This window comes from Anoplopoma fimbria, chromosome 1 (assembly GCF_027596085.1).
Source record: "Anoplopoma fimbria isolate UVic2021 breed Golden Eagle Sablefish chromosome 1, Afim_UVic_2022, whole genome shotgun sequence".
NCBI lineage: Eukaryota > Metazoa > Chordata > Actinopteri > Perciformes > Anoplopomatidae > Anoplopoma > Anoplopoma fimbria.
In genome coordinates, this window is record NC_072449.1 from 27,954,798 (window position 1) to 27,966,862 (window position 12,065).

Sequence of the window (12,065 nt, forward strand, 5' to 3'; positions counted from 1 at the left end):
TTAACATGAGAGCTAGCCCTTGTGTGTGTGTTTACTCACCTTTGTCTATAAGACTATGGCACTGGATCAGCAATATCATAAAGTCACTGTTCCACACCAGTGACTATCACATTATCACAGGCCTGGAAGTGAACACTGGTAGCTGCCTTTTTCTCTGGAAATGGGCTACTCTGCTTCAGAGTGGGAGCCGCCCAGTTCAATCAGTCACTTTTAAGGCCCTTGATCATGGATCTTGGCAAAAATCATGTCCGCAGGGTGGAGCCATTCTAGATGTCTGATCCAACTTGTCTTATGATCAGTTCTAAGATCTAATTGTCAGCTTTGTACACAAGGAATCACAAGGATTGCCATCTCATGTGTGATATACATTCATGCTCCACAGCAAAACCTCACCATCAGATTACCTTAGAAACCCTACATCAGATTGTCATTTTTTTTACAATGAAGAGGAATAGGAAGAGGAATTCGGATTCCCTGAACTAGTTTGTATGGCTAAAGATAATGGAAAACAGCCTCTGGTGGATGCTAGCAGGACTAAGCTGATATGTTTATATTTCCTAATTTAATTGATGCTTTACTTCGATAAATACTCATCTGAAATATGCAAAAGCCTCAACATCCTGTTGACTCATCAGGCTTAAGAACCTTCATGGTTCATTGTAAAATCTATCAATCTAGGAGCAATAGAATGAAAAGAAGCTGAAGCATACATAAACGCTTGAGGAAGGCTCTTTAGCGGAGCTAAAGAACAAGTTGATTGAAAGCACATGTGTACTCGTATCGGCCATATTCAAAAATATCAAGGCGGTTGTAGATTTAAAAACAGAAGCTGAGCTCAGGGTGGAAGTGAGAAGAGCTCCCATCCTGCTCTCTCTCTCTCTCTACTGTACATGCATATTCAGCTCATGTTTATATGAAGGCTTACATAATGCTTATCATAAGTCCCGGTCTCACTGTTTGCACTCTATGCCAGGACCTTGAGTGCATGTACAGCGTGTCAGCATATTCTGTTATCATATTAAAAAGTCTTTGTGCAAATGTCACCAAGATTACCTCCTTCTGCTTCACTGTACCTGTTGCAAGTAAGTCTTCATCTTTGTGCCTCTTTCTTTTCATTTCCACTGTATCTCATTCCAGCCAGGCAGAATACAATATATGGGAAGAAAAGGGTTTGACTTGTATGTGTTGAGGGTGTGTTCATTCTAGGCAGTTTGTTTTGGGGGGGGCGGGGTTGTTTTCACTGCCAGTGGGATTCCATTCACTTCAAATAACCAAACCAAACGCCTCAAAACTGCAGGTCTAAGTTGTTTGCCAAAAAAACAGTGCATTCAAAGTGTACGTGAATGAAATGTAGGGCACAGCAAATAAATACAGGAAATGAGCCTGAAACATTTCTATGTCTGCATTCCTGAGCAGTATGAGCACTGGAGAATGTACATGTCTGCACAAGGAGCATCGTGCTTAGTTAAAGTGTTAACGGCAGTCACAGCAAACTCATGCTACACATTGCTCAAACTTGATTTAAATTCCGCTTTCCAAAAGCAAAATGTGTAAAAAAAACAAAACAATGACTTGTACATCTGTCCCATTCTAAATGACTGGGAAAACATTTATTTTCCTAACTACTATTTTTTTATTATTATTAAAATTAACAGAGGTATACAATAAAGACAACAAAGAATCGACGAGACTAGCTCTCTCTCTTATTTAAAGTCAATCTAGCACACTTAACATCCAGCCAGATCATCCAAACAAGATGGTATTCCCTTAAAATAGAATTCAAATGTCAGTGTTCTAAGTGAATAGATGTCTTGTTCTACACAATCCACGGCAAAAAAAACAACATAATAGGATGTTTTATTTTCACACGATTTGAGCAGCTTAGCCACGTGTGCCGCTTACAAAAAATACAAACTGTCGCAGGTAAATAATTAGCTAGTTCAACATTGAAAATATTTTAGAAAAAGATGGTGTCATTATCAAACAGACGCACAAATCACCTTCCACAGCGTGATCAGCCAATTCTGTTTTAGGGAGACTACCAGTTGGAAACCAACAAAGGAAGGCAACTAGTATTTACTTCTGTAATTAAAAGGTGCAGACTAAATTAATTTGGCCCATCCAACATTGAAATCCCTTTTGAATACTTTTTATGACAATTTATAGATTAAATAAATTGCTAGGATAGTCCCCTTTTAACTGTTTTAATCTACCCTATTTGCCTTATTCATGTCACGGTTTCATTAGATTTATCATTTAAGGTAAGATGTGATCATAAATGCAATAAATACAATTTTTCCACGGAAACAAATACAAAACTTTTTTTCTGTTGTTTTAGCGTTTAATTATAAAGACATCGTAATTTAGCAGCTTCTCACTCTTTGTCCGTCTCTTTCTCTCTCGCAGATGTTCAGCAGCCCGGAGTAAACGGACGAACTCCCAGCTCCAGAGCTCTGTAAAGCCATTCCTGTGTTTTAGAGCGAGCTTCCCAGAAGGGTTGTGTGTTTCATCAGGACCCCCCCACCCCTACACACACACACACACACACACACACACACACACACACACACACACACACACACACACACATTGATGTCCAGCTTCTCCTTATTACAGTAGACCTGGCAGACCTCTAATCTCTAAAAGATTGATGAGGTCCTTTTAAAGTGCAGGAGGCCTGGCACAGTGTCGATAAGGCAGCTTTCATTTCACCACATTCTACCCCTCTCTCCCTCCTTTCTTCTCCTCTTCTCCTCCGTGCTGAGGGATGCCGGAGCTTGCTTTAAAGCATGAGAGAGGATTATGACACGCAAAGGCCCCTGGGTAAGAAGGAAAGTGTTTTAAGAAACGGGAACCATGAAATGCCCCGGAAATGACAGCTGTTTTCTTCTGTTGCTCCATGTCGGACAGCCGCGTGGTAGCCGAGCGGGACGCCAGAGTCGGCATGTCACTGTCAAACTGCTGGAGCTGGAATAAAGGGAAACTACAGAAGGACAGTCAGAGCTGAGAGCTGCTAAACACACATCAAACACCTGCACATACACATACAGACAAAAACACACTCAAAGCGTTCCACACAGGACAATGTGCAACATCTCGTTCTGTGATGTGGACAGTAAGGTGGACCAGTTCTTCCAGCCCACGCTATACATCATAGTCATCGTTCTGGGACTGCCCACGAACTGCATGGCCCTGTGGGCTGCCTACATGCAGGTGAGGAGACACACACACACACACACACACACACACACATTTTGAGTATACTTTTACTTTTGGTAGGCTACTTACACACTGAGGAAAGTCGATCGTGGTTAAAAGTTACGCCAGGAACAGGTGCCTCAGTCCCCCCCGGCTCATTGTGGTGGGACAAAATACATTTTGGCAGGCCTCCCCAGTTTAGGTTGGTAATTTATAATCCCTCTGGAACAATGTGTGTTTCATGAATATGTTTCATATGACCGTTCTATAAAGCTTGCACAAACGCACAATGCCACTTGTTTGATGTTGTGAAACGATTGGTTAGATTTAAACAACAAAACTACTTGGTTAAGGTTAGAGATGATGTCATAGTTTATGTTAAAATAATGACGTAAAAACATAATTTACCAATGTTACTAGCATAAATAAATAAAGACCATCCTTAAAAGACTTTCTTCCGTAACGTTGTGTGGGTGAAAGTCCTGTGTTAGTTGACCCGTCCATGCCCACTCCGCATACTGCATTTCTTGCTCTGCGCACTGCTCGTTGTAATACTTCACTTGTTTTGCCCAAATGCAAAAACATTGACATTAAAGAAGAATTAGAAAGCAAAATACTTAGCTTACCTAAGGGGAAAACTCACCAGCGATGCATGATGCACGTCAAAACTCCTGTACCTGTTACCAAAACTCACATGAAGCCACACTGAAAGTCAGAAGCAGTGCCATGATGTAATGGCATTGTGAACAGTGATCGCTTATCTTCAAGTATTCAAACAAAGTTTTATTTCCTGATATAACAGAAGAAGGTGAGTCGTATAATGTGTTATGTAACTTATTACTGTTAATGATAAATAAAGATTTCACTGTGTAATAACAGATTTAAAGTAACATTGGTTACTGCTTGCACCATACATGTCAACAGAGCATTACATTACATTACATTACAGTCATTTAGCAGACGCTTGGGGCTTTTTTTCCCATACAGCATAAAACATTTCCAGTGTTTCCCACAGACTGTCAGTTTACTTTGGCAGCTGCGGACAGAATTGTTATTGACTTTTCATTCAAGTAAGTTCACTAGCTCGTAAAAGTGAGGACATTTTAACATTTTGTTTTGCTTCCATCTCAGCATCAGGGCGACTCCTACAACTTTCAGACTCCAATTTTCTGATTCAGTTTGAGCCCTGGCCCAAGCACAGCACGACTCGAAGGAGCACAGGTGCGCTCTGTCTCAGGTGTATTATTGTTAGTGTAGTTCCTCAAACACCCTTGAGCGCTCAGAAGGTTTAACTGTGTTGCTGAGAGCCACCAGCTTTGTGAATGACAACGCCTGAACAGAATCCAAAACACTGACATACTTGGCGCAGTGTTTATTTACCAGGGCAGTTCTGTCTAAATATTAAAATTTATTTATTGTAATAGCAATACTGCATGTGAAACAAAGCAGTGTCCTATTAGGTGGATTTCAATCCATGTGCTGACAAATCAAATTACACAAGCTTAATGCAAGCCGTACAATTGTCAAGTTGAACTGCTGCCGCTGAAAAATGTCTTTCCCTCTCTGTTATTTACAAGCCCTTGCTTAAGTTGTATGTACCCGATTTTCAGTCTATTACCAAGTCCACTTTTTTTTTTTTAAAGGCATGGAATATGTTCATCTGTGTGAGACACTAAACAATACTACATTCAGACCTAATTGGTCATGCATTTCTTTCATGTATGGGTATTAGGTAACCAAATGATTTGTTGCCGATACAAATAACTTGTGTTATTTGTATTTTATTTTCTGTCACATTTCAAACGTTTGCATAAAAGGCAAAACACAAACACTGTTTGTCTCATTATATTTTCACTGTTTAACTTGTATACAAAAAGCACAGAAGTTGAACAAAGCAGTCCTTTCCCCCTCTATCATTGCACCATTTGTTTCTGTTTAAATCCATTCGATCCTTTATATTTAAATTGTCATCTCTCTTCCATCTCTCACTCCTGCCTCCCAAACCTTTCCTTCATCATCTTCACATCCTTCCCCTCATCACATTCCTCCCTCCAGGTACGGCAACGCAATGAGCTCGGCATCTACCTGATCAACCTGTCAGTGGCAGACCTCCTCTACATCACCACTCTTCCTCTGTGGATCGACTACTTCCTGCAGCACGATGACTGGATCCACGGTCAGGAGAGCTGCAAGCTTTTCGGCTTCATCTTCTACACCAATATCTACGTCAGCATCGCCTTCCTCTGCTGTATATCACTGGATAGGTACCTGGCTGTGGCATATCCTCTGCGCTTTGCCAAGGTTCGACGAATCAAAACAGGTATGTTGGGTTAAGGATGGCCTTTTGATACTGTATCCAACCTAAAACTAACTCATATAAAAACTAATTATGCTCATTTAAGTTTGGTCAAAGAGGTGAAATGTCATGATGTACTGTATCCTCATGGATAACATTTTGTCCAAAGCAGATAGTATTTACGCCCGTTTGGCCAAATTAAATGGTAACATAAATGTAGGTTGGTAGCTACATGGAGTCTATCAATCAATTGAAAGTTGCGGACTCCCCAAGAGCACCCTATTTCCCATCAATACGGTAAAGCCTCTTTCCAACAGGCTACAGGAATGGAAATTACTGCAAAGTCAAGTATTTCTCATTCCTTTTGTTTCCTCTCCTGAACTTCCTGCAGCTGTCCTGGTCAGCGCCATGGTGTGGATAGTTGAGATCGTAGCCAACTCTGCGCCCCTCTTCCATGATGAGCTCTTCCAGGATCGCTTCAACCACACCTTCTGCTTTGAGAAGTATCCCATGCAGGACTGGGTGGCAGGGATGAACCTCTACAGGACATTTCTGGGCTTTCTTGCTCCATGGACGGCCATGCTTGTGGCCTACCGTGGGATTTTGGTGGCAGTGCGCTGCAACGTCTCGACGGAGCGCCAGGAAAAGGCCAAAATTCAGCGTCTGGCACTAAGTCTCATCCTGATCGTTTTGCTCTGCTTTGGACCGTACCACATCCTCCTCCTGGTGCGGAGCGTCATGTTTCTAAGAAAGCCTTGTGACTGTGGCTCAGAGGAGAACTTGTTTGCGGCGTACCATGTATCATTGGCTCTGACCAGCCTCAACTGCGTCGCCGACCCCATCTTGTACTGTTTCGTAAACGAGGGGGCTAGGCACGATGTTGGCCGAGCCCTCTCGGCTTTACTGTCTGCAGCTTGCAAGAGGGGCTCCTCTTCCTCACCATCGCACGGGGACATGCTCAACGCCGGTTCAGTGACTATGGATACGCCGCTGTCAGCAAAGAAACAGACTTGCGTGTACGCTGATGGAGCCAAGACAAGCAGCTACAAAACAGAACTGGTGGCTCTGAAGGAGGAGTGTCTACAAATGACCATCCTTGGTGTTAGGAAGTGACTTGTAGTGTACTGTGAGAGGACCAAACTGCCTAGCTCAGTGGATGAAAGAAGCTCCCAACACTGACGGTGTCCGATGTCTTCTGGCCTGACAGCCTGAGGTTGTAGATGTTTGGGTTTAAAGCTTCCACTAAATGGCACATCAACAAGCCAGAATGGGTATGAGATCATGATAAACTAGACAAATTGTCTATGGCCACCGTAGCAGCCCCTGTGAGATTGAGACGCTTACACACCAGAAAACAATGTTATTGGTTGAACTACTTGGCTATCGTTGCCACTATTTTGGGGGGAGGGGGGGGGGGATGTGGCCTGAGGTTGACACTTGAGGACAGGTCATGTTGTAAATCAGAAGGGAGTATCCTTTGTACGTCGACCTTTTTAGCACATCTGCCAGACAGCTTGTCAGGCCCACTTCTTTGTTTCCGAATTTGGTACAGCGTTCATTACTTCAAGCTGTAGTTTGTTAGCCTCTGCACGGCTGCACGGCATGCTAATGTTAGCATGTTAACATGCTGTATTATCATAAATCCCAGAGTGCAACTGAGGGTGATAAAGATTCAGTCCTTAGAAGTAACTTAGTAAGTGTTGGACTAGAGGAAATGTTGACCTGCCGGTGGCGCTATATGTAGAAGTCAGGGGATCACCAAAGCCCTCATGATTCAGCCTCAGTGGACCTTAAATTTCTGTACCAAATGTCATCCCTATCCGTCCAGTAGATGTTGAGAGATTTTTTTTCAGTCTGCAGCTGACATCCCTACAGTCGTCTGACTGGTGCGGCTAATAAGGATCTTATAAAACACTGGGACAACAACCCACTGTGTCAGGAATGATTCACAATGGCTAGAAAGATGTCCTTGAATACTTAAGTAGAATTATTTGAACACTCCACATTCTGCATGGCTGAGTAGTGTATGTGGTCGGAGACAACATGGACACCGAACTGGACAAAGGGCAGATGTAAGAGATTGGGATTTATCACACAAATGCACCATTTTGGATTTTGGAAGCAGAGCAGAAGGGTAAAAAGAGAGTGTAGATTACCGGTCAATAAAAGTGTTTTTAATGTCTTAACTGTTATATTAGTTTTTTGAAGGAAATAATGAAGCCTTATGAAGTACCTCAGCTTCTAAACTGTGATAGTGAGAAGTCTTAGAGTAGAAGTGTCTCTTGCGTTATGTGAGCAATGTTTTTTTCTCTTTACAAATTATAATGGGCAGCAAAATTTATCAGAACTCCAAGATGACAGAAAAAAAACTGAACAAATGCTTTCATTCAGCTCGGTTTTAGAGTCAAATGTATCAGTAATTGCCACTTCATTATGTTGAGAGCACCGTAGAGCAGAAAAACAGCCTTAACTGAGACTGTGTGGCCTGAAAACCATCTCTCAACCTCCTTGAATCCAAACTACATGCTTTGGCTTTGGTAAAGGCTGCCCACGGCCAACCTGATACTGTTTACATTCCTTTAACTTTTAACTTTAACCGTCCCAAACTTCACAAATTATTTACAGTACACTCTCTTTCTCATTTTTTGTAATTTTTTTCTCATCACACAAGTTGCACAATAAAGTTTTCCGATCTTTGTTCTCCCTAGAGGAAAGATTTGGAAATTCAGTCTTGATTCAAGTGAACTGGGCTGCGAACAGTTTGTCATATTAAGGAAACAGATCAAGAGACATTTCTCTGTAATGTCATAAGAGGAAATTTAAGAAATACTTCACTTGATATCCACATAAAACCATCTACAGTGAACTAAAAACTTATAAAAGTGTATGTGTCATTTTGTACATGAAGCCGATTGTTATTACGTAAAATATGACTTAAAATATGATCCAACAACACGCATTAGCTGCCATATTTTTGCCATATATTGACTTCAAAGTCCTGATGTCAAGTGAGAGATGTCAGAGCCTGGAAAAAATAAATCTTGAGAAATGTTCAAGTGGTGTGCATTTTTCCATGATTTGACATTACACTGTCGTGAGAGATCTTCATTTTCCTATTTGGCAGCTCTTGGATCCCTAAACTTAATGGCTACTTCTACAACTGAGTAAATACTGCGCACAAAGAAGGTGTCATTACCAGACTGGTAACAGCCATCAGGGCGAAGGCATCTTCAACTTATAAAATCAAGTTCACTTGCTCTTCATTTCAAAATCTTTCACGTTTTTGCAAATCTGTGGTAATGACATTTCAACAAATTGTCTGTTTACATACAGAATGTCCTGCTGTATGTTCATATAAATACAACAATGACATACAAACTCCTTGTGTGGAGTATTATGGCTGAAATAACTCCTTGCCAACACAGTGATATCATGTGGAGTGACAGCTAGTGTCTATGTTGCAGTTCCACTGGCCAACAAGTCACTTTTGAAGGGTTAGAAATGTTTTGAATGGCAAATAGGTGATCGTACCAACATCTTTTTCTTTAATGTTGTCTTGGCATGAAAGCACTCCTCTACCCAGCACAACGATGTTAAGGCAGGGTTTTTTTTGTACGCTTTCAGCCCGTTGTCGTTGCCCTAAAAGCTGCTGTGTACCATTGCTTTTGTCGTGCATCCGCATGTCAGTCTGAGAGAGGTACCAGGCTTGTAAATGTGTATTTGTTCATCGACAATGTCAGTGAGAAATAAATTATGCATATGAAAACCTTGCATCTTTCTGTGGTTGTTTGTTTTTTTTAAGTTGAAATTATTTGTGTGTGCCCCCCCCCCGTATACTTTCCTTCAGTTATGATTACGTTGGACGGTTGCTGTTATTGCTGAGACCTGAGAATGCTATGACCTGATCAAAGTTGAGCCAAACTTATTTTAGAAGGGAAAAAAAAGAAACGTGAAATTATTAACCAAACTGTGACCCATGACGTCCCTGTCACAGAGCGATTATTACCAACTTCTATGGATGTGCTTACTTTGAGTTTTACCAAATAAAGAGGATAGATAATCTGTTTTAACTACTGCTAACAAAATCTTTTGAAAGCGGACTGCGTTAAAGTGGAAGAGCATTCAAAGGGCAGTTGGTTCGGCTATGAGATCTTAAACATAATGAAACATGTATCAGTGAGTGCTGCATATAGTAGGCTCTATGTACTCCTGCTACACCGTAGATACCCCCCTTGTAACGGATCACAGCACGTGACCAGCAGTGACAGCGGGTCTGGGATGCTGCCAACGCAAAGTCACCTTCTTCACTCTTCACTTTGTCCTGTTCTAGACTCCCAGAGCTGCACGGCTAATGAATATCGTGACGGACGCACCGTAGGGATCTGTGCATTCGTGTGTGTGTGCATGCGGATCTATTTGCATGTATTAAAATGAGTGCGCCACGTGTGGGCACTTTTTGGTGTGTTTATCTTTGACAATGTGTGTCCCCTTCTCATTGTTACCCCATACATTAGCCCATGCATTAAAACCACCCGTCCTCATGGTCCTCCTTTGTTGTACAGAACACGACAGTGGGTTTATGAAGGTGTGTGTGAGGATAAAGGGAAGACAGTAAGGAGCTAGAAAGAAAAATAAGCATGTGTGTTTTTGTAAATACATGTGTGTGAAAGACAAAGATGGGGAAACTGGAGCGCTCACACACATGCATTTATGTTCTTGGGAGGAGTGGAAAGGACATACCTCGCTCTCTCTGAGAGAACATTGTCTTTTGTCCTCTGTGCTTCACTGGTCACCTCTGCTATATATAGGCCTATATATAGCAGCTCACCAGAGTCCAAGCTGTCATTACCAAGAGCATTACCAGAGTGATTTATTATCGGTGAGAATACAGAAACACCTTGGGGACAAAAAAGATGGTTGTTCTGTTGTGTTAATGAAATATTCAGATTTATTTTGCCGGCCTGATTGCAGTTCAGGCAGAGATGTAAAACTGGAGCATATACAGTTCAGGTCTGAAAATAGAATGACTGAGGGATACGCTTTACTTCCCCATAGTCTTTTCTTACCGTTCAGTCAATTTAAACAAGTACAATTTAAAGGTAGCATAGGTAATCTTTAGAAATCAGCAGGAGTATACGCCAGATTTCCTTAATTGTCCAACTTTAAAGCCCAGCCCGGTGTTGCCAACTTATTTCCAATAAAAGTAGACAGCAGCAGTAGCTCAAAAAGTCGCTAAATGTGGCAAGAAAGTCTCCTCAACACTGACAGCCCGTCCCTTCAGGCCTCCCTCCAAAGCCAGTCCCCCCAAAAGATATCATTGTAAACATAAAAAACTAACATGGCATGTGTTAGTACGCACACACAACGTGTGCACAGGTGGAAAGGTAGTATGAAATGAATGGATGGAATTGCAGTCCTGCAGCTGCCTCAAATACCAGATTTTTTATTTTTTTGTCAGAGCATTTGATTTATGGTTCCTGTCAGGATATAAACAGAATTAAAATATATATATATATAAAATGTGTTTTAATAGGATAACCAACACTATCTTAAAACCTTAAATTCAGGGAGATAGCTATTCATCCAATTGCTGCTAGTGGATTCATCAATGGGGTTCAGTTACTGTAATATCTTTATTCAATTAATTTAATTAAATCAGATAAAAAATATATATTAATTGTAGCCCTAAAAAGGGGTTGTCTGTTTTGTTGTCTGTTGTCTTTAAGCATTACGATGTTGCAAAATAAAAAACAGACTCTTATTATTTAAGAGTCTATAGGTTATAGTTGCACCATTATTGCATTATTTGCAGTAATCTAAGGAATCCTGGTTGTCCGTTGTTCCTCTGCTCTCCTCTACGGTGGCTAGTTGCGTAACAACACTGTGAAGTGTATAATGACTGAGCGCACAATGGCTTTCTTATCTCTCTGCTTGAGCTTCCCTTCCCCTTCTCTGTTAAGAAAAAATCCACATATTTAGATATTAAAGGGTACTGCTATTATAGCAACCTGTTTGGGTTCGCAATAAAAGCTTAAAATATAAAATGCACCAGGAGGACTTGGCTACTATATTAAGTACCTTGCACAAAAATATACTTAGACCTGAATGAATCCCTCATTCAATATGAAAATTAACCCAATTTCAATCTACCGCTATGCAGCACTTGGTGAGCTGTTTATGCCTCCTACAACTGTGACCAATGTGACCCAGAATCCATTTTTAAGATGCATGTTATAATCTAATTAGTAAACTCTTTCAGCTGTATTTCCATCCTTGCAGAGGAAGCAGGTCACCAGTCCCCCTGAACAGCCCAGATAAATCTAACACGGTAAAAATAGACCTTCACGTTGCTTTTGGAAGTGAACCACGTATCGTGACCGGAGCAGGAGTCCAGAACAATAAGCCCTAATTTCTGACCGACAAGAGTGTATGTTTTTGAATGTTATCACATGTTTGGAGAGGCGTTCAGAGTCGGTCCTTGCGGGCTCAGCAAAGTCTTTTCAGCTGGAAGAGACCATGGGAACCATTGGTTTGTTTTAAATCACCACAGCGAGAATAACACTTGGAGGTT

The 12,065-nt window shown here is 41.3% G+C and overlaps 1 protein-coding gene across 1 annotated transcript; it reads left to right on the top strand.

Moving 5' to 3' along the window:
• The first annotated feature begins 2,776 nt into the window (after positions 1–2,776).
• gpr4 (G protein-coupled receptor 4) lies at positions 2,777–6,674 on the top strand. Its single transcript, XM_054603412.1, has 3 exons — positions 2,777–3,213; positions 5,254–5,518; positions 5,886–6,674. Exons 1-3 carry the CDS (start codon positions 3,085–3,087, stop codon positions 6,605–6,607), a joined length of 1,116 nt encoding a protein of 371 aa, XP_054459387.1. The 5' UTR covers positions 2,777–3,084; the 3' UTR covers positions 6,608–6,674.
• The last annotated feature ends 5,391 nt before the right edge of the window (positions 6,675–12,065 follow it).